This window comes from Bombina bombina, chromosome 8 (genome assembly GCF_027579735.1).
Source record: "Bombina bombina isolate aBomBom1 chromosome 8, aBomBom1.pri, whole genome shotgun sequence".
In the NCBI taxonomy this organism is placed as follows: Eukaryota; Metazoa; Chordata; class Amphibia; order Anura; family Bombinatoridae; genus Bombina; species Bombina bombina.
This window is the reverse complement of record NC_069506.1, coordinates 117,379,831-117,403,726: the sequence shown is the minus strand read 5'-3', so window position 1 is coordinate 117,403,726 and position 23,896 is coordinate 117,379,831. Positions and strand designations below refer to the sequence as shown.

Here is a 23,896-nt window from a genome sequence, read left to right as displayed (position 1 = left end):
TTTTAAACAACTTTATAATTCACTTCCATTATCTAAATGTGCACAATATTTTTATATGTACACTTTTTGAGGCACCAGCACCTACTGAGTATGTGCAAGATTAACAAAATAAATGCATTTTGTGATTGGCTGATGGCTGGCATGTGATTTAGTGAGAGGGAGAAGAACTAACTTTAAAATGTGTTAGAAAGAAATCTACTACTCATATAAAAACTTAAATGAAGTGCTTTTGCATTGTCTTTTTATTATGCATTTACGGAATATGCTATTCTACTGTGCTTTCTGGTACTTTAACTTACTGTAGATCTTTTCCTTAGGAAGGCATCAGCTTCATCAACAAACAACAGAAGTCTGTAAAGAGAGAATTCCAATATAAGTCAACAGCACTTGATGTGTGGTAAAATAAGATGTATAGGTTACATTTCTTACTGTGCAAACATGAACTCTTAGGAGAAAAAAAAAAATAGAACACATGTAAAAGCAAATACAAAATGTAAAGCAGATAAAAAAACAAAACAAAGTCGAATTTAATATAAGCTGGCAAAAGGTATGTTTATTAAAGTTTTTTAAATTAAAAAAAATCCTCTTTGGATGTGTCCAGGCAGCGACCGAAATGGCCGCAACAATTGAAGCTTGCAGGTCTGAAATATAGGTCGCTTACCTTAAGACATTGGCAGCATCCACACTTAAAAACTATCACAAATGTTCCTCTATACCCTGGAGCACCAGAGGGATCATTTTCAGCTGCATACATGACCTACAAGCTTTATTCTGGACTGTCAAGATTTCATCCGGCGGCCTCTTTTCTGGATCTTGGCACCCTCCCCCGGTAACTCGGGTCAGGCAGGTCTACCGTAACTGCTAAATATACACTATAGTTTAAGTTGAAGCTTTCAACATGCAGAAGGAAAATTGCAAGGCTATCCTAACTGCGCTTTCTAATTTTGATAAGCAAATGCAAAGCCGTTTCGATTGGCTCATTTTCTTAGTGGGACCAAAGTATGGAGCGGGAGATGAGGACAAGATCAAAGCAGCGGAGAAGGTAGACCCAAGCCAGCAGCATAATGACACGCAGTTTAGCACCCTGAGCCCTGCCACTGAGGTGAATAACTCACACATCCACTTTAGGGAGCACAGTGTCACGAGTACTGAGAAGCTGCTTGGTACTCGGAATATTCAGAAATATAATACCTCTGACACGGCAGTCCACTATATCCCTTCTGCAGACATCCGCTAATTAAATGTGCGCTTACCTTTCACCACATTTCAGGTAGATGCGGCTGAGACGCATGCAAAGCTCAGTCCATAAGAAATCAAGGACCCCTGACACGGAGGGCTGAGAGGCCCTGCAAATGCTACCACGGTAACATGGGAACTTGGTTTCTTGTGACTTACCTACTACAAGGTAGCTTACACACTCGTCTTATTGCAGCGGAGAAGGCTGGATACCCTAAGGGACTTCTGGATTACTGTCTGACAGTAAAGTCTGGCGTTGGTTAGTCTGAACTCTTGCCTATTGAAGAAACTGCTCTGTAACGAGAAGGCTCTTCCCATTCAACCTTACCCTTGAGGGCTGGATATTATTTGGCAGTACCCTAGCCCCAACCAGATGTTAGATGTTTAATCTCCATGACTTATACTTCTACTTCTTTCAAGCACTAAATTCCATGAAGATATTCCACATATATCTGATATAGCATGTAGTGCTATCCATGTAACTTTCTCATACAATATTTATCACCATAGGAGCTTCCCTATCATATTACAATTCAGGTGTCCCAATATTGTTGTTATATGGGTAGGTCGTACTTATTTTAAATTTCCACACCTTTAAAAATTTTATGGAACTGGGGTGAAGAGGAATATATCCTTATACCAGCGTCCCAATATTTGCCTGGCATGATTTGTCTTAAAAGTCTAAGGCTGAGACGCCGTTTAATGTAATCACAGATGTGCTATTTACACTCAGGCATGTTTTATACATTTTAATGCCCTTTGTCTTAACTATTACAACCTGTACTATATTTTACGTTATAGAGTTGTGCTTGTTTACAAGATTTTTCTATAGCGCTTACCCACATAAGGGATCATAACTTAGAATACGATTACAATATTAATGCCCTCAACAAAAGGTATCCCATGGGCTGTTCAGTGCTACGCTGTGCTCAGTTTACTAGTTTGGTAAGCGTCCCATAGCTTACTGAGAGCATGAATTCTTATTTTTAGCCTGAACATGGCTACCCTGTGGCTCCTAGATACACTACCAATCCCAAGTGGGTGATTCGGAAGGCATTTATAGCTAACTACAGACCACAGCGTCCACTACCTGCTACTTACATAGAGCTTAATAGTGTCCATGTATGCAAAGATACTCCTAAAGGAGCTGGTTAAAAAAAAACCTTGACAGACATTCCTGATTACCAGTAGCACAAGCTCCCAAGGTATAGAAGTTTTTACATTTTAACCATGAGTAGCTAACAAGATATATAACATATATACTTCAAGCTTTGGGGACCCTAAACTTAATAAATTTCCTCCTCCATGGGCAGCTATCTACTCTTCGTTCTAATGGCTTCAACAAGTCCATATTGCTATCTTTACTCTTAAATTTGCTATAGAGTTGTGGTGGTGTTTTTCTTTTCCTTGTACTTATTTCTGCTTCTTCAACTCTACCAGATATGTTCATAACAGAGTTATATGTAATGTAATTGTTGTTTTTTTTTTTAATCTTATCTTACTTATACATATACTTGGAAACTATTGTTTACCACACCAACATGACTTGCTCATCTAAGTTTCCTAATTTTTTTATAATTTGCTGCATTGCTTTACATTATATACAGATAATATGTTTATATTTTTATGTTAATGTACCATGCCCAAGAGTGGCTTTGTATCATTCTAGTTTACCTCCAGTGCATTAAACTATTACACATAGGTCCAAGAGTGGCCTATTGCCAATCTGGGAGGTCTATAAAATAAAAAAAAAAGGTTTCATTTTTATATGACTCGACAGAATTGCTGACAAATATGTCATCCTTCCTTTTGTTTATGGTGATATTTCACTTTATGTATTTATTTTTTCACAGATCGACATTCATTTCTTGTAGCACCAAAAGTTTGTATTCATAACTGTATTGATCTGGTTGTTGTCATTGTAAAAGGACATATATAATTTTCTGTTATGCTATTTATAAAAACCTCAAAAAATTATGATTTAACCCCCCCCCCCCTCCCCACAACATTGTGAGAAAAAAACCAGACAGACAGATAATTACCAGTAAGTCCGTTTCTTCACATTTGAAGCAGAACAGTACTTGTGGGTACTGGAGTAGGTAGAAATGCCTCCTAGAAGTCTGAAGGCCTATACCACTGCCCTTCTTGCTTAAGTCATTTCATGCATTACTAAAAAAAGAACCTATTTGAGGAAAAGGTAATTCAGCATTTAAAAATAAATCTAAATGCAAAAACAAAACCTCTTCCTCGGTCTGAGGAAACACGATCTGAATGGTCTAACAAATGTTGAACTGGTGGATATAATGAAAGTATGCACGGAAGAACATGTGGTCATCTTCTGTAACTGTACCACTAAGGCTTTATGATGAAAAATCCAAGAATCTGCCACCATAAAAATATTTTAAGGCCTTAAAAAGAAAATCAGAGGTTTTTTTTTTTTTTTTAAAATACGCCATCAAAATTCTTAATGCTGTAATGTCACAGGCAGTTCTGACTTATTACTAACAGCTAGCAAAGGGAAGGACACTGCAGTATCCTTTCCCTACTAAGGACTGGGGTTCTCAGGGTCCGGATCAGAAAGGAGCCCCCAGGATGATGACGTGGTTGATATCTGCACACAGTATCAGTTTCACATGACAAACTGTTGAGGTTAAAGACAGAAGAATTTCTTTACAAGGCCAGAAAATGTCACGCAGTGAAAGTCAAACAACTGAAAGCATAGAAACCTCAACTTTCAGAGAACTAATAAAATTATATAACTAGGACATTGTAAAATGTGGGAAACAGAGCACCCCAAGGAAATCCTGCATTTGCATAATTTGCCAAAGATTTACAGGCGTTCAGAAAAGTAAGTTCTATTCTGAGAAACAAGAATTCATGAACAAAGCTGACAGTTCAAGTGGTATAAGCTTTTGATAAAGAAAAGAGTGCCCTCATACAAGTACCATGCAAAAGGAACAACATAAATGCAAGCAACATTCTATTAATCTTCTGCAAAAGGAGTACACATTTGGTAGATTCCGGATCACTACCACCGACTTGAACATCTTTGGCAGAAATCGGTGTTCAAAACAACACCATGCAAATGAACCAGGTTTAATGGAATTAGAGAGCTTTGTAAATATATATATGCCATTCTGTCTGAAGCACCTGAATACCTTGGATGTGTGACATGCCACTAGCTCTGTTGAGAAGACAAAAAGTCATAAAAATATGCTGTGAACTGAGCTTTGCCCAAGGAGCTTCTAGAACCTAGGAAAAAATCCATAAGCAATCCTAAGGCAAGAGCAGCAAATCTGGAAGGATGGGAACACAAAGCCTCATTCAGATCTACAGTGTCTATTTACTTCTATTTAAAATAAGATTTCACCTTTAAACTAACCAATAAATTGGTAACAGGTACAGCTACCCAGAGCTAAACCTGGGAGAAATGTAAAGTGTGTTGTCCACAGAAAATTTAACCAGACCTAAAAGAATTCCTCATAATTTAGGTTAGAAACAAAAATATGAAATTAGAATGAGATCTGAAACACAAAATGTGTTTACCTCGCACAAGTAAATACTTCTTCACTAAACCGAACACTATAAAACTGCTTAAAGAAGTTCTATGACAGATCTGTTGGACACAAAGGCGAATGTACTACTAAACCTATATAATTAAGAGCCCTGAATCAATTGCAGCCCTGATTCAGGATGATACTGAATCTGTGATGTATAAGAAGCACAAGAGTCATACAAGGTAAACCAGTATGCTAGGATTCAGAGAGCTCCTAGACACATTACTTGTCATTAGGAAAGATTACAAATATAGACAGACGTTTCTGTAGGTTTTCTAGAAAGGCTGTAAACTGGAGGGGCCAGCAATAGAAGGAAAAGCTTCCAGCATGTTAAAATAGATCACCAAGATGAAAAAAAACAGAATTTATGTTTACCTGATAAATTACTTTCTCCAACGGTGTGTCCGGTCCACGGCGTCATCCTTACTTGTGGGATATTCTCTTCCCCAACAGGAAATGGCAAAGAGCCCAGCAAAGCTGGTCACATGATCCCTCCTAGGCTCCGCCTACCCCAGTCATTCGACCGACGTTAAGGAGGAATATTTGCATAGGAGAAACCATATGATACCGTGGTGACTGTAGTTAAAGAAAATAAATTATCAGACCTGATTAAAAAACCAGGGCGGGCCGTGGACCGGACACACCGTTGGAGAAAGTAATTTATCAGGTAAAGATAAATTCTGTTTTCTCCAACATAGGTGTGTCCGGTCCACGGCGTCATCCTTACTTGTGGGAACCAATACCAAAGCTTTAGGACACGGATGAAGGGAGGGAGCAAATCAGGTCACCTAAATGGAAGGCACCACGGCTTGCAAAACCTTTCTCCCAAAAATAGCCTCAGAAGAAGCAAACGTATCAAACTTGTAAAATTTGGTAAAAGTGTGCAGTGAAGACCAAGTCGCTGCCCTACATATCTGATCAACAGAAGCCTCGTTCTTGAAGGCCCATGTGGAAGCCACAGCCCTAGTGGAATGAGCTGTGATTCTTTCAGGAGGCTGCCGTCCGGCAATCTCGTAAGCCAATCTGATGATGCTTTTAATCCAAAAAGAGAGAGAGGTAGAAGTTGCTTTTTGACCTCTCCTTTTACCAGAATAAACAACAAACAAGGAAGATGTTTGTCTAAAATCCTTTGTAGCATCTAAATAGAATTTTAGAGCGCGAACAACATCCAAATTGTGCAACAAACGTTCCTTCTTCGAAACTGGTTTCGGACACAAAGAAGGCACGACTATCTCCTGGTTAATGTTTTTGTTAGAAACAACTTTTGGAAGAAAACCAGGTTTAGTACGTAAAACCACCTTATCTGCATGGAACACCAGATAAGGAGGAGAACACTGCAGAGCAGATAATTCTGAAACTCTTCTAGCAGAAGAAATTGCAACCAAAAACAAAACTTTCCAAGATAATAACTTAATATCAACGGAATGTAAGGGTTCAAACGGAACCCCCTGAAGAACTGAAAGAACTAAGTTGAGACTCCAAGGAGGAGTCAAAGGTTTGTAAACAGGCTTGATTCTAACCAGAGCCTGAACAAAGGCTTGAACATCTGGCACAGCTGCCAGTTTTTTGTGAAGTAACACAGACAAGGCAGAAATCTGTCCCTTCAAGGAACTTGCAGATAATCCTTTCTCCAATCCTTCTTGAAGAAAGGATAGAATCTTAGGAATCTTTACCTTGTCCCAAGGGAATCCTTTAGATTCACACCAACAGATATATTTTTTCCATATTTTGTGGTAAATTTTTCTAGTTACAGGCTTTCTGGCCTGAACAAGAGTATCAATAACAGAATCTGAGAACCCTCGTTTTGATAAGATCAAGCGTTCAATCTCCAAGCAGTCAGCTGGAGTGAGACCAGATTCGGATGTTCGAACGGACCTTGAACAAGAAGGTCTCGTCTCAAAGGTAGCTTCCATGGTGGAGCCGATGACATATTCACCAGATCTGCATACCAAGTCCTGCGTGGCCACGCAGGAGCTATCAAGATCACCGACGCCCTCTCCTGATTGATCCTGGCTACCAGCCTGGGGATGAGAGGAAACGGCGGGAATACATAAGCTAGTTTGAAGGTCCAAGGTGCTACTAGTGCATCTACTAGAGTCGCCTTGGGATCCCTGGATCTGGACCCGTAGCAAGGAACCTTGAAGTTCTGACGAGAGGCCATCAGATCCATGTCTGGAATGCCCCACAGTTGAGTAATTTGGGCAAAGATTTCCGGATGGAGTTCCCACTCCCCCGGATGTAATGTCTGACGACTCAGAAAATCCGCTTCCCAATTTTCCACTCCTGGGATGTGGATTGCAGACAGGTGGCAGGAGTGAGTCTCCGCCCATTGAATGATTTTGGTCACTTCTTCCATCGCCAGGGAACTCCTTGTTCCCCCCTGATGGTTGATGTACGCAACAGTCGTCATGTTGTCTGATTGAAACCGTATGAACTTGGCCTTTGCTAGCTGAGGCCAAGCCTTGAGAGCATTGAATATCGCTCTCAGTTCCAGAATATTTATCGGTAGAAGAGATTCTTCCCGAGACCAAAGACCCTGAGCTTTCAGGGATCCCCAGACCGCGCCCCAGCCCATCAGACTGGCGTCGGTCGTGACAATGACCCACTCTGGTCTGCGGAAGGTCATCCCTTGTGACAGGTTGTCCAGGGACAGCCACCAACGGAGTGAGTCTCTGGTCCTCTGATTTACTTGTATCTTCGGAGACAAGTCTGTATAGTCCCCATTCCACTGACTGAGCATGCACAGTTGTAATGGTCTTAGATGAATGCGAGCAAAAGGAACTATGTCCATTGCCGCTACCATCAAACCTATTACTTCCATGCACTGCGCTATGGAAGGAAGAGGAACGGAATGAAGTGTTTGACAAGAGTTTAGAAGTTTTGTTTTTCTGGCCTCTGTCAGAAAAATCCTCATTTCTAAGGAGTCTATTATTGTTCCCAAGAAGGGAACCCTTGTCGACGGAGATAGAGAACTCTTTTCCGCGTTCACTTTCCATCCGTGAGATCTGAGAAAGGCCAGGACTATGTCCGTGTGAGCCTTTGCTTGAGGAAGGGACGACGCTTGAATCAGAATGTCGTCCAAGTAAGGTACTACTGCAATGCCCCTTGGTCTTAGTACCGCTAGAAGGGACCCTAGTACCTTTGTGAAAATCCTTGGAGCAGTGGCTAATCCGAAAGGAAGCGCCACGAACTGGTAATGCTTGTCCAGGAATGCGAACCTTAGGAACCGATGATGTTCCTTGTGGATAGGAATATGTAGATACGCATCCTTTAAATCCACCGTGGTCATGAATTGACCTTCCTGGATGGAAGGAAGAATTGTTCGAATGGTTTCCATTTTGAACGATGGAACCTTGAGAAACTTGTTTAAGATCTTGAGATCTAAGATTGGTCTGAACGTTCCCTCTTTTTTGGGAACTATGAACAGATTGGAGTAGAACCCCATCCCTTGTTCTCCTAATGGAACAGGATGAATCACTCCCATTTTTAACAGGTCTTCTACACAATGTAAGAATGCCTGTCTGTTTATGTGGTCTGAAGACAATTGAGACCTGTGGAACCTCCCCCTTGGGGGAAGCCCCTTGAATTCCAGAAGATAACCTTGGGAGACTATTTCTAGTGCCCAAGGATCCAGAACATCTCTTGCCCAAGCCTGAGCGAAGAGAGAGAGTCTGCCCCCCACCAGATCCGGTCCCGGATCGGGGGCCAACATTTCATGCTGTCTTGGTAGCAGTGGCAGGTTTCTTGGCCTGCTTTCCCTTGTTCCAGCCTTGCATTGGTCTCCAGGCTGGCTTGGCTTGAGAAGTATTACCCTCTTGCTTAGAGGACGTAGCACTTGGGGCTGGTCCGTTTCTACGAAAGGGACGAAAATTAGGTTTATTTTTGGCCTTGAAAGACCTATCCTGCGGAAGGGCGTGGCCCTTACCCCCAGTGATATCAGAGATAATCTCTTTCAAGTCAGGGCCAAACAGCGTTTTCCCCTTGAAAGGAATGTTAAGGAGTTTGTTCTTGGAAGACGCATCCGCTGACCAAGATTTCAACCAAAGCGCTCTACGCGCCACAATAGCAAACCCAGAATTCTTCGCCGCTAACCTAGCCAATTGCAAAGTGGCGTCTAGGGTGAAAGAATTAGCCAATTTGAGAGCACGGATTCTGTCCATAATCTCCTCATAAGGAGGAGAATCACTATCGATCGCCTTTACTAGCTCATCGAACCAGAAACACGCGGCTGTAGTGACAGGGACAATGCATGAAATTGGTTGTAGAAGGTAACCTTGCTGAACAAACATCTTTTTAAGCAAACCTTCTAATTTTTTATCCATAGGATCTTTGAAAGCACAACTATCTTCTATGGGTATAGTGGTGCGTTTGTTTAAAGTAGAAACCGCTCCCTCGACCTTGGGGACAGTCTGCCATAAGTCCTTTCTAGGGTCGACCATAGGAAACAATTTTTTAAATATGGGGGGAGGGACGAAAGGTATACCGGGCCTTTCCCATTCTTTATTTACAATGTCCGCCACCCGCTTGGGTATAGGAAAAGCTTCTGGGAGCCCCGGGACCTCTAGGAACTTGTCCATTTTACATAGTTTCTCTGGGATGATCAAATTCTCACAATCATCCAGAGTGGATAATACCTCCTTAAGCAGAGCGCGGAGATGTTCCAACTTAAATTTAAATGTAATCACATCGGGTTCAGCTTGTTGAGAAATTTTCCCTGAATCTGAAATTTCTCCCTCAGACAAAACCTCCCTGGCCCCCTCAGACTGGTGTAGGGGCATTTCAGAACCATTATCATCAGCGTCCTCATGCTCTTCAGTATCTAAAACAGAGCAGTCGCGCTTACGCTGATAAGTGGGCATTTTGGCTAAAATGTTTTTGATAGAATTATCCATTACAGCCGTTAATTGTTGCATAGTAAGGAGTATTGGCGCGCTAGATGTACTAGGGGCCTCCTGAGTGGGCAAGACTCGTGTAGACGAAGGAGGGAATGATGCAGTACCATGCTTACTCCCCTCACTTGAGGAATCATCTTGGGCATCATTTTCAGTGTCACATAAATCACATTTATTTAAATGAGAAGGAACCTTGGCTTCCCCACATTCAGAACACAGTCTATCTGGTAGTTCAGACATGTTAAACAGGCATAAACTTGATAACAAAGTACAAAAAACGTTTTAAAATAAAACCGTTACTGTCACTTTAAATTTTAAACTGAACACACTTTATTACTGCAATTGCGAAAAAGTATGAAGGAATTGTTCAAAATTCACCAAAATTTCACCACAGTGTCTTAAAGCCTTAAAAGTATTGCACACCAAATTTGGAAGCTTTAACCCTTAAAATAACGGAACCTGAGCCGTTTTTAACTTTAACCCCTTTACAGTCCCTGGTATCTGCTTTGCTGAGACCCAACCAAGCCCAAAGGGGAATACGATACCAAATGACGCCTTCAGAAAGTCTTTTCTATGTATCAGAGCTCCTCACACATGCGACTGCATGTCATGCTCCTCAAAAACAAGTGCGCAATACCGGCGCGAAAATGAGGCTCTGCCTATGATTAGGGAAAGCCCCTAGAGAATAAGGTGTCTAAAACAGTGCCTGCCGATATTATTTAACAAAAATACCCAGATTAAATGATTCCTCAAGGCTAAATATGTGTAATATATGAATCGATTTAGCCCAGAAAATGTCTACAGTCTTAATAAGCCCTTGTGAAGCCCTTATTTACTGTCTGAATAAAAATGGCTTACCGGATCCCATAGGGAAAATGACAGCTTCCAGCATTACATCGTCTTGTTAGAATGTGTCATACCTCAAGCAGCAAAAGACTGCTCACTGTTCCCCCAACTGAAGTTAATTCCTCTCAACAGTCCTGTGTGGAACAGCCATGGATTTTAGTAACGGTTGCTAAAATCATTTTCCTCATACAAACAGAAATCTTCATCTCTTTTCTGTTTCAGAGTAAATAGTACATACCAGCACTATTTTAAAATAACAAACTCTTGATTGAATAATAAAAACTACAGTTAAACACTAAAAAACTCTAAGCCATCTCCGTGGAGATGTTGCCTGTACAACGGCAAAGAGAATGACTGGGGTAGGCGGAGCCTAGGAGGGATCATGTGACCAGCTTTGCTGGGCTCTTTGCCATTTCCTGTTGGGGAAGAGAATATCCCACAAGTAAGGATGACGCCGTGGACCGGACACACCTATGTTGGAGAAAACCCAGCCGTGAAGTCATCACACAATATAACCTGTCTGCAAAACGTCTCACCCTAGTAGAGGATTACTACTATCTGTAGGTGTCAGGACTTTTGCCTCTTGAAACATATTAAGTGAAAAAAAAAACAGCCATTTAGCTAATACTATATGTGAGATTTAAATAAAAGCTGGAGAGGAATCATTATATATAGGAAACACTCTGTGACAGGAACTTGCTGCATCAATCTTCAAACACATCCATTCATGCCTAATTAAAAGGCAGAAAATGTTGGGGGGAAAAACCTGCACCAAAATAAAAAGGACACCGTTACAAGCATCACACAACTTTCTACTGGAAGATCCTTGAAGCCATAATACACAACAGTTTTAGAGTACAGAAAAAAAAAACTGCTAATGAAAAGACCTTTATCTGAGCTGCACACATCAAATATTTAAAGAGACAGCAGCCTACTTTTGCAGAAAGACTAGAATAAAAAAAGAAGATATATAGACCCATTATTCACACAACTACTATTAAAAAGGAACACAGAACCTAAATCCTAATGTGCATATAGGAGCCAACTATACACAGGGTACAGAAAACTGAGCAGCTATAGAGAGCACCCAACACTATTCAATGTGCTCTTGCAAAATCATACAGTGTGGTTGAGAGTAACCAGCAGTAGGTACCCTCTGAGTAAGCCAAAGTTATCAACTTGTGAAACCTCAGGGATAACCTTCTCAAGTGTACTGGGGTGTCTGTATGTTTATCCTACATACACAGTCACATACAAGGGCCCCTACAATCACTGGAGTCAATGGACCCTTCGAGTAGCATGTATGTTGTACAGAAAAGGTGTTAAACTTTCTTCATCTGTGCAAATAAACACTTTCAACTCAGCCTATCCAAGTCCCAATAATTAGAAACTAAAGTGACTCAAATTAAATGGGGAGAGGTATACTTATGGGGTGGGGATCCCAATCGCATTAGACTTCTGGAAGGCATTTCTATAAGTGTTCAGAGGATATCCTCTTTTAAATGTACTCTAATTTATTATAGCATTTTATCTAAATGGGCATAAAACCCAACATTTTTTTTTTTTTAACAATTCAAATAAAACAGAATTTTAAACCACGTTTCAATTTACTTCAATTATCAAATTTGCTTCATTCTCTTGGTAAATTTTGTTTGAGAAAGGATACCAAGAGAACAAAGCAAATTAGATAACAGAAGTTGTTTAACATGGAATGCTCTATCTGAATCTTTACTGTAACTTTAAGGAAAAATGATGTCATTATATAGCTAAAGTCCCTCTTGGGAGCTCATCAACACAACACAGTCAGAGATTGGCAGCTAGGTGTTTATGCTGTTTGTAATTATCAACTACCTTAGTTCCCGATTTGTATTCTTTAAAATTAAAGTCACATGAAATACAATTTTTTTTCTTTCTTGATTAGAGCATACAATAAAAAACAAAAAAAACACACATAAAACTTTCAAAGCAACTTCTATCATTAAATTTACTTTATTCTTAAAAGAAACAGTCAAGTCAAAATTAAACCTTAATGATTCAGACAGGGCATGCAATTTTAAACAACTTTTCCTATTTACTTTTATCATCAAAATTTGCTTTGCTCTCTTGGTATTCTTTGTTGAAAGCTAGATCTAGAATCATATGCTAATTTCTAAGTCACTAAAAGTGCCTCATATCAGTTTTTCACAGTTAGAGGGTTTTTGTTCAAGTGTGCCATATAGATAACATTGCGCTCACTCCTGTGGAGTTATTTATGAGTCAGCACTGATTGGCTAAAATGCAGGTCTGTCAAAAGAACTGAAATAAGGGGGCAGTCTACAGAGGCTTAGGTACAAGGTAATCAAAGAGGTAAAAAGAATATTAATATAAAAGGGTTGGTTATACAAAACTGGGAAATGGGTAATAAGGGATTATCTATACAGGTGGCCCTCGGTTTACAACGGTTCAATTTACACCGTTTCAGAATAACAACCTTTTTTCCAGTCATGTGACTGCTATTGAAAAGCATTGAGAAGCAGTGCATTTATTAAAATAGCCAGTAGGTGGAGCTGTCCGCTTGTGTTGCAGCAAAGCCAAGCAAGCTGAAATTAATCAGTTTAACCAGACCTGAGCTATCGAGCAGATTTCAAAGGAACAAGATCTTCCTGTCTATAAATCAGTCCAGATTGGAATGCATGGAAAGAACTGTTTGCAGAAAAATGAAAGTAAAGTCTGTGTTGTGTGATTATTTTATTAGGTTTATAATGCTGTTTAGCAAATGTTTTTGTTCATTTAACTTAGTTTAATTATATATTCTGTGTTGTGTGATTATTTTATTAGGTTTATAATGCTGTTTAGCATTTAAAGTCTTCATTTCAAAGCTTTAAAAATAATGTATTAGGTGTTACTTATGACAATTTTGAGAGGGGCCTGGAAGCTAACTCCCTCACTTCCCATTGACTTACATTATAAACTGAGTTTCAATTTACAACGGTTTCGATTTACAACCATTCCTTCTGGAACCTAACCCCAGCGTAAACTGAGGACTACCTGTATTTTTAAACAAACGTTCCTTTTAAAGTGAAAGTCAATTTTGATGCTAAAGTGCCCGGTTTTTAAAAATTCGATTAAAAACAGGGGCACTTTAATTCATCAAAATGTACATTTCACTCCTGTTGTGAAAAAAAAAAAAACTTACCTTTTAATCTTCACAGCAGCTCCATCTTCCTCCGGTCGTTGCAAGCCATTTCTGATGTCAGAAATGATGGATAGGTCATCCTCCAATCACAGCTTCCCCCGCGGGGGAATCAGTGTCCGATTCAACGCCGTGATTGGAGGAAGCCGGATTCCTCATTTTAGACCCAGGAAGAGGATTTGCGATGGGTGGAGGAAGCTGGAGCTGCTGTGAAGATTAAAAGGTAAGTTTTTTTTCTCAACAGGAGTGAAATGTAAATTTTGATGAATTAAAGTGCCTATTTTTAATCGAATTTTTAAAAACCGGGCACTTTAACATCAAAATTGACATTCACTTTAAGTTATTCTTTGTTGAAGACAATACCTAGGTTGGTAGTGTACACAAAGTCTGGAGCACTTGGTAGCAGTTTTGCAAGAATGTTTCTGAGCACTAGATGACAGCAGTGTTTTCACAATTTATGAAAAATTGTTAACAGCATTCTTGCAAAACTGCTGTTATATAGTGTTCCACACTCGTGCACACTCCTGAGCCTACATGACTGCTTTTAGAAAAAGAAAAGAAAGAGAACAAAGTCAATTTGATATTTGAAATGTTATTCCCTATATGAATCATGTACCTGTATGTTAGTTGTACAAATGAACCACCTTACTTACCCCCTCTTGCTAGTGTTTGCCCAATCAAAAACTTTATGCATTGCAGTAACACCTTCTCGCCCCATAGGGGCAACATCACCACCTGTCATGATGGCATAATCCATGCCAGAATGCACGGCTAATTTCTAGAGAAAGGGAGAAATAAAATACTTAGCAGGAAAAAGACAAAACAACCACAGTTTAATCAACTCAGATTTACATATAAATGATAATAATAATAATAATAATCTAAAAAATTATGTTGACAGGATTAAAAACAATGTTGTTCTAGTAAATCTAGTTATACAATTTAGAAATGTGTCCTGAAAATGTTTAGCTATTCCTGCAGAGAATCTTAAAGGGCAGAACATACAAATTTAAAGAAATTAAAGGGACACTGAACCCCAAATTTTTATTTTGTGATTCAGATAGAGCATGCAATTTTAAGCAACTTTCTAATTTACTCCTATTATCATTTTTTCTTCGTTCTCTTGCTATCTTTATATGAAAAAGAAGGCCTCTAAGCTGTTTTCTTGGTTCAGAACTCTGGACAGCAGTTTTTGATTGGTGGATTAATTTATCCACCAATCAGCAACGACAACCTAGGTTGTTCACCAAAAATGGGCCGGCATCTAAAATTACATTCTTGCATTTCAAAGATAGCAAGAAAATAAAGAACATTTGATAATAGGAGTAAATTAGAAAGTTGCTTATAATTTCATGCTCTATCTGAATCACAAAAGAAAAAAAATTGGGGTCAGTGTCCCTTTAAATTTACTTTTATCAAATTTGTTGCGTTCCTTGTTGAAGAAATACCTAGGCAGGTGCCTAGAGCACTATATGGCAGGAAATAGTGCTGCAATCTAGTGCTCTTGCTAACGTTCCAAAACTGCTGCCATATAGTGTTCCAGACATGTGCACACTTCCTGAGCTTATGTACCAGCATTTCAACAAAAGATACTAAGAGAACAAAGAAAATTTGATAACAGAAGTAAATTCGAAATTATAAAAGAAAAAGTTTGGGTTTCGTATCCCTTTAATCATTCTTTCGCCATGTAGGTTCAGTGACCGGATTTGTTCTTGCATACAAAGTTGTGATTTCAGGCCAAATTTGCAAAACCCCTAAATACAAAACAAAATAAAAAATGCACAGAAGAAATGGAAGGGTTTTGCTTGCTCTAACATTCTTAATTCCAGTATACACTGCCAAATGTAATTAGTGTAGAGAAAATCAGATAGACTATCCCTTGCCAAAAAACATAGGCGGCTGTAACAGTAGGGATATATTGTTTATCAGCGGGTTTAAATATTAACATTATAGCAGAGACGTCTGACAGTGTACCAATAAAGCAAATGCATAGCCACCAACGTCTAATTAACGTATGCAGTATTTGCTGCAGACACAAAACTCAAGTGTTTACAGTAAATAGCGTTAAGTTTACATATCGGATACGTGTCAAAAACAATCGTTCAATGTGAGCAAGAATAGCTTTCTCTTCAGATCCTGCAGAGATCTACATCTTAATAACTAATTATTAATAGGAAGCATCCATTACCTTAGCAAAAAGGGTCTTTCCAGTCCCAGGGGGACCATACATCAAAATATTTCTATAAAGGCCTTTGTTCCTCTTGGTGTTTCTTGTGGCAATTGCAATATCTCGCACTCGCTCCTCTAGTTTTGGCTGTAAAAGAAATATGGTTATTCAGCTTGAACGGTTTCTGGCACAGAAATAGTTAAACATCCATGGAATGCAAAGTAGTATCTATTCACTAATGTGAGGTATCAACAGAATATCCATAGTTGTACTGTAGATATTGTACTTCCGTTTATATATTAATACATTTTACAGAAAATAGATGATAGCTGTGTCTTACAAAATCTGTTCACTTAGCCATTGAGGCAGCTCAGTCAACGTTTTAATAGTTTCACAATAAGAAATCTATGATGTTAACATACAAGATTAAAAACACAACGATAAAGAGCTCAATATATAGTGTGTGTATATATATATATATATATATATATATATATATATATATATATATATATATATGTGTATACAAGAATAGATACAGCGCCTATATATCCATTTAAAATATGGGTGGTGTATGGGAATATGAGCTCTCTTAAGTTGTTAAGTTAAGCTTGAGCTTTATTATGGAACATGAGTTGTATACTATATATCTTATATCTTAGTTAGGATGTAGAGCTCTATATAGTTTTCTGTATTTTTAGAATGTGAGACCTCTTTTATGTAATTTGTAGTTGAGGTTCAGTTAGTTGTTGGGCCTATATTGGAAGGCCAGATAATGTTTTTTTTTAAGAGGCTAACTACCAACATAAAGGAAGTACAAGGGATTTATCTACAACAAGAAACATATCCCTGCATACTCCAGGAGGCTCACGAAAACCCAAGAGGCACCACATCTGAATACAAGGAGAAGATTCTACCATCTGTATATACCCCCAGTGCGGCATACTTACCTCATCAGATTGAGGTAATATCTGGTAAGGGTATTACATACCATCTATTTACTGATACCAACTGCTTATGAAGATTTACTACGGACTATATATTGTCTAAAGACTCATATGAACACTGTTTCATAATCTATTCATCATTCTTCAAGCATAATTGATTCTAATAATTTATATTTTTTAAATATTCTTTTAATTGCTATTATTTTTCTAATAATCAGCTCTAGTTCTCACTCATATTCCCATACACCACCCATATTTTAAATGGATATATAGGCGCTGTATCTATTCTTGTATACACATTTTTCACTTACTGACTGGGACCTCACATCTCAACCAGTATTTGTCTTATATAGCTGCCACTATACCATACACAATACTGACTAGCGCCAACTATAGAGTATCACTTGTGTCTACCCAGTATACTGAGTGAACACATTTTACTTTCTTCTCTATATATATATATAATAAAGTGTGACGTTTCAGGGACACACTACCCTTCCTCAGTTTTGTCTGAGGAAGGGGAGTGTGTCCCCGAAACGTCACACTTTATTTATTAAAGCTACTCACTAAAAGGACCAGAGAGTGCCTTCCTTTGTCTTTATATTTACCTGCTGGCACCCTGGCGGAGGTGAGAGTGCTCTCTTTGAACATTATATATATATATAGGAATAGAATAAGCGCTGAAGGACCCTAAAAGGATAGATCACTATTTAATTGTAAATTTGAGTTTGCTTAAATAAGTCAAAAAAATATCCTATTTGAGGATATTTTAATCTTATCCAATTTGAAAGTGTACACAGTTCCCACTGACTGCAATCACTTATTTTTGAGACCTTATGCTTAAAAGTCAAAGTTTATTTGTATGTTTAAAAGCATGAGACAAAAGAGCAAAATATGGGGATTCATACAATATACTAAAACCAAAGCTGATTTATTCTGGGTCTGGGCTACTGACTGAAACTCACTCGAAGAAAGTATGTATCAGTCAGATACCAGATCGTGTGGATATCCAGAGAAAAAAAAGGAGTGTTATTTTAAAAAAGAGTAATTTAAAAATGGATATAAAAATAGACACTTTCAAATTGGATAAGATAAAAATATCCTCAAATAGGATATTTTTGTTTGGCTTATTTAAGCAAACCCAAATTTACAATTAAATAGTGATCTATCCTTTTAGGGTCCTTCTGCGCTTATTCTATTCCTTTCTATACATTCCATTTCTCATACTTGTTAGTAGTTTCAAGTATACCCTTTAGAACCTAGCAGCTCCAAGGTATCCCACATTTCATTAGCCAGGAATATCCACTCCTAGGCTATAGACAGCGCTTAATACTAATTCCTCACTTTTACAATAAATATATATATATATATATACACACACATATATATATATATATATATATATATATATACACATATACATACATACATATATATATATACATACATACATACATACATATACACACACACACACACACACACACACATACATATATATATATATACACACATATATATATATATATATATATATATATATATATATATATATATATATATATATATATATATATATATATATATATATATATATATATATATATATATATATATATATATATATATATATATATATACACACACACACATACAGTCGTATGCAAAAGTTTAGGCACCCCTGACAATTTCCATGATTTTCATTTATAAATAATTGGGTGTTTTGGAGGTTTATTGGATTAACAGAAAATGTGCAATATGCATCAAAACGAAATTAGACAGGTGCATAAATTTGGGCACCCCAACAGAAATATTGCATCAATATTTAGTAGAGCCTCCTTTAGCATAAATAACAGCCTCTAGACGCTTCCTATAGCCTGTAATGAGTGTCTGGATTCTGGATGAAGATATTTTGGACCATTCCTCCTTGCAAAACATCTCCAGTTCAGTTAGGTTTGATGGTTGCCGAGCATGGACAGCCAACTTCAAATCACCACACAGATTTTCAATGATATTCAGGTCTGGGGACTGGGATGGCCATTCCAGAACATTGTACTTGTTCCTCTGCATAAATGCCAGAGTAGATTTGAGCAGTGTTTTGGGTCGTTGTCTTGTTGAAATATCCAGCTCCGGCGTAACTTCAACTTTGTGAGAGATTCCTCAACATTATTCTCAAGTAACTGCTGATATTGAGTGGAATTCATGCGACCCTCAACTTTAATAAGATTCCCAGTACTGGCACAGGCCACACAGCATGATGGAACATCCACCAAATTTTACTGTGGCTAGCAATTGTTTGTCTTGGAACACTGTGTTATTTTGCCGCCATGCATAACGCCCCTTGCTATGAACAAATAACTCAATCTTTGTTTTATCAGTTCACTGCACCTTCTTCCAAAATGAAGCTGGCTTGTCCAAATGTGTGTTTGCATACCTCAAACAACTCTGTCTGTGGCGTGTGTGCAGAAAACGCTTCTTCCGCATCACTCTCCCATACGCTGATTTGTTGAACGATGCACAGTGACACCATCTGCAGCAAGATGATGTTGTAGGTCTTTGGAGGTGGTCTGTGGGCTGTTTTTTACCCTTCTCACCATCCTTTGCCTTTGTCTCTGATATTTTACTTCTGGCCTTAACAAGATCTGTGCCTGTGGTCTTCCATTTCCTCACAATGTTCCTCACAGTGGACACTGAAAGCTTAAATCTCTGTGATAGCTTTTTGTAGCCTTCCCCTAAACCATAATGTTGAACAATCTTTGTTTTCAGGTCATTTGAGAGTTGTTTTGAGGCCCCCATGTTGCCACTCTTCAAAGGAGAGTCAAAGAGAACAACAACTTGCAATTGGCCAACTTAAATACCTTTTCTCATGATTGGATGCACCTGTCTATGACGTTCAAGGCTTAATGGGCTCACCAAACCAATTGTGTGTTCCAATTAATCAGTGCTAGGTAGTTACAGGTATTCAAATCAACAAAATGACAAGGGTGCCCGAATTTATGCACCTGTCTAATTTCGTTTTGATGTATATTGCACATTTTCTGTTAATACAATAAGCCTCATTTCACTGCTAAAATATTACTGTGTCCTTCAGTTATTTGATAGATCAAAATGGAATTGCTGATCCAAACACCCAATTATTTATAAATGAGATAAAAAATGGAAATTGTCAGGGGTGCCTAAACTTTTGCATATATATATATATATATATATATATATATATATATATATATATATATATTCAGTGATGTGCAGTCACTAGAGGCAGGTGAGGCAGTGCTTCACCTCTCATATGTGCAAAAATATATATTTTTTTTTATTGACTTTAAAAAAAAAAAAAAAAATTGTATTTTTTTTCCCCAGCATTTTTTTTTTTCACAGCTATATGTTGTGCAATGAAGAGGCACAAGCAGGTCTGCCCACCATTACACAACATGCTGCGCCATCTACTGGATGCAAGTGGTTAAGATCATTGCATGGCCCATTAACTGCTTATTTGAGGCAGTCCTATTTGGGCTGAACCAATCCAGTGAGAGGCATTAGTAAATGGAACTTAAAGTTGGGGCTGGATGTTAAATGATATAAAATAAAACAAAAACGGAAAAAAACAACTTTCATTTATTTTGTTGCTGTCCTGTGAACCTGCTAGCTTTGCTAAAGTGAAAAAGAGAGTTCTGTTCTTCCCCTCTAAGTGCAGTGGAATGTGCCACTGTCACTTCCTGAATCCTTACACAGAGCAGGAAGAGAGAGGCACAGAGAGCACTGTTTCAGCCCCATCTTATTAAAGTAAGATTTTACTAAAAAGGGATTCTGTTAGTGAAAATGATAATTCAATGAATGTGGTTTAGTGTTTTTTTTACTCTTTTACAGCAAAGGATCGTTTTTGTATTTTGTTTACTCAAACTTTACACCCACTAGCTTAGCAGCTTGCCTCTGTACTGCACACTAATGCATGGTCTCATTTAGTTATAGTCTCACTTAGTCTCTGTAGCTTTGCTGTTTTATTACTTAAAAATGCAGTGGTCCCTCTCCCCCCCCCTTGTATGTGTGTGTGTCTCTCTCTCTATCCATCTCTCTCCTTATGTGTTGTTCTCCCCCATGGTCTCTTTCTCTCTCTGTCTCTCTTCCTCCCCCTCAGACTCTCTCATCCCTTATGTGTCTCTCTAACCCTCTATGTGTGATTGTGTCTCTCTCTAACCCTCTGTGTGTGATTGTGTCTCTCTCTCTCTCTCTCTCTCTCTCTCTATCTCTAACCCTCTGTGTGTGATTGTGTCTCTCTCTAACCCTCTGTGTGTGATTGTGTCTCTCTTTCTCTCTAACCCTCTGTGTGTAATTGTCTCTCTCTAACCCTCTGTGTGTGATTGTGTCTCTCTCTAACCCTCTGTGTGCGATTGTGTCTCTCTCTCTCTCTCTCTCTAACCCTTTGTGTGTGATTGTGTCTCTCTCTCTCTATCTCTAACCCTCTGTGTGTGATTGTGTCTCTCTCTAACCCTCTGTGTGTGATTGTGTCTCTCTTTCTCTCTAACCCTCTGTGTGTAATTGTCTCTCTCTAACCCTCTGTGTGTGATTGTGTCTCTCTCTAACCCTCTGTGTGTGATTGTGTCTCTCTCTAACCCTCTGTGTGTGATTGTGTCTCTCTCTCTCTCTCTCTTTCTCTCTAACCCTTTGTGTGTGATTGTGTCTCTCTCTCTCTCTCTCTTTCTCTAACCCTCTGTGTGTGATTGTGTCTCTCTCTCTTTCTCTCTCTCTAACCCTCTGTGTGTGATTGTGTCTCTCTCTCTCTTTCTCTCTCTCTAACCCTCTGTGTGTGATTGTGTCTCTCTCTAACCCTCTGTGTGTGATTGTGTCTCTCTCTTTCTCTAACCCTCTGTGTGTGATTGTGTCTCTCGCGCTCTCTCTAACCCTCTGTGTGTGATTGTGTCTCTCTCTCTTTCTCTCTAACCCTCTGTGTGTGATTGTGTCTCTCTCTCTCTTTCTTTCTCTCTCTCTCTAACCCTCTGTGTGTGATTGTGTCTCTCTCTCTCTTTCTCTCTCTCTAACCCTCTGTGTGTGATTGTGTCTCTCTCTAACCCTCTGTGTGTGATTGTGTCTCTCTCTAACCCTCTGTGTGTGATTGTGTCTCTCTCTCTCTTTCTCTCTAACCCTCTGTGTGTAATTGTCTCTCTCTAACCCTCTGTGTGTGATTGTGTCTCTCTCTAACCCTCTGTGTGTGATTGTGTCTCTCTTTCTCTCTCTCTCTCTATATCTAACCCTCTGTGTGTGATTGTGTCTCTCTCTAACCCTCTGTGTGTGATTGTGTCTCTCTCTCTCTCTCTTTCTCTCTAACCCTTTGTGTGTGATTGTGTCTCTCTCTCTCTCTTTCTCTAACCCTCTGTGTGTGATTGTGTCTCTCTCTCTTTCTCTCTCTCTAACCCTCTGTGTGTGATTGTGTCTCTCTCTCTCTTTCTCTCTCTCTAACCCTCTGTGTGTGATTGTGTCTCTCTCTAACCCTCTGTGTGTGATTGTGTCTCTTTCTCTCTCTCTCTCTAACCCTCTGTGTGTGATTGTGTCTCTCGCGCTCTCTCTAACCCTCTGTGTGTGATTGTGTCTCTCTCTCTTTCTCTCTAACCCTCTGTGTGTGATTGTGTCTCTCTCTCTCTCTTTCTTTCTCTCTCTCTAACCCTCTGTGTGTGATTGTGTCTCTCTCTCTCTTTCTCTCTCTCTAACCCTCTGTGTGTGATTGTGTCTCTCTCTAACCCTCTGTGTGATTGTGTCTCTCTCTTTCTCTCTCTCTCTCTAACCCTCTGTGTGTGATTGTGTCTCTCTCTCTCTTTCTCTCTCTCTAACCCTCTGTGTGTGATTGTGTCTCTCTCTCTCTTTCTCTCTCTCTAACCCTCTGTGTGTGATTGTGTCTCTCTCTAACCCTCTGTGTGATTGTGTCTCTCTCTTTCTCTCTCTCTCTCTAACCCTCTGTGTGTGATTGTGTCTCTCTCTCTCTTTCTCTCTCTCTAACCCTCTGTGTGTGATTGTGTATCTCTCTAACCCTCTGTGTGATTGTGTCTCTCTTTCTCTCTCTCTCTCTAACCCTCTGTGTGTGATTGTGTCTCTCGCTCTCTCTCTAACCCTCTGTGTGTGATTGTGTCTCTCTCTCTCTTTCTCTCTCTCTAACCCTCTGTGTGTGATTGTGTATCTCTCTAACCCTCTGTGTGATTGTGTCTCTCTTTCTCTCTCTCTCTCTAACCCTCTGTGTGTGATTGTGTCTCTCGCTCTCTCTCTAACCCTCTGTGTGTGATTGTGTCTCTCGCTCTCTCTCTAACCCTCTGTGTGTGATTGTGTCTCTCGCGCTCTCTCTAACCCTCTGTGTGTGATTGTGTCTCTCTCTCTCTCTTTCTTTCTCTCTCTCTAACCCTCTGTGTGTGATTGTGTCTCTCTCTCTCTTTCTCTCTCTCTAACCCTCTGTGTGTGATTGTGTCTCTCTCTAACCCTCTGTGTGATTGTGTCTCTCTCTTTCTCTCTCTCTCTCTAACCCTCTGTGTGTGATTGTGTCTCTCTCTCTCTTTCTCTCTCTCTAACCCTCTGTGTGTGATTGTGTCTCTCTCTCTCTTTCTCTCTCTCTAACCCTCTGTGTGTGATTGTGTCTCTCTCTCTCTTTCTCTCTCTCTAACCCTCTGTGTGTGATTGTGTCTCTCTCTAACCCTCTGTGTGATTGTGTCTCTCTTTCTCTCTCTCTCTCTAACCCTCTGTGTGTGATTGTGTCTCTCGCGCTCTCTCTAACCCTCTGTGTGTGATTGTGTCTCTCTCTCTCTTTCTTTCTCTCTCTCTAACCCTCTGTGTGTGATTGTGTCTCTCTCTCTCTTTCTCTCTCTCTAACCCTCTGTGTGTGATTGTGTCTCTCGCTCTCTCTCTAACCCTCTGTGTGTGATTGTGTCTCTCGCTCTCTCTCTAACCCTCTGTGTGTGATTGTGTCTCTCGCGCTCTCTCTAACCCTCTGTGTGTGATTGTGTCTCTCTCTTTCTCTCTCTAACCCTCTGTGTGTGATTGTGTCTCTCTCTTTCTCTCTCTCTCTCTCTCTAACCCTCTGAGTGTGATTGTGTCTCTTTCTT

General features: G+C 39.3%; 1 protein-coding gene across 1 annotated transcript in view; it reads right to left on the bottom strand.

Moving 5' to 3' along the window:
- The window catches only part of ATAD3A (ATPase family AAA domain containing 3A), a 273,671-nt gene that overhangs the window by 119,041 nt on the left and 130,734 nt on the right, over positions 1-23,896 (bottom strand). Inside the window, exons 10-12 of the mRNA XM_053690532.1 lie at positions 15,892-16,017; positions 14,357-14,481; positions 300-351 (exon numbers count right to left, since the gene is read on the bottom strand). Of these exons, the coding sequence (XP_053546507.1) occupies positions 300-351; positions 14,357-14,481; positions 15,892-16,017 (303 nt within the window). The remainder of the gene's footprint in view (positions 1-299; positions 352-14,356; positions 14,482-15,891; positions 16,018-23,896) is intronic.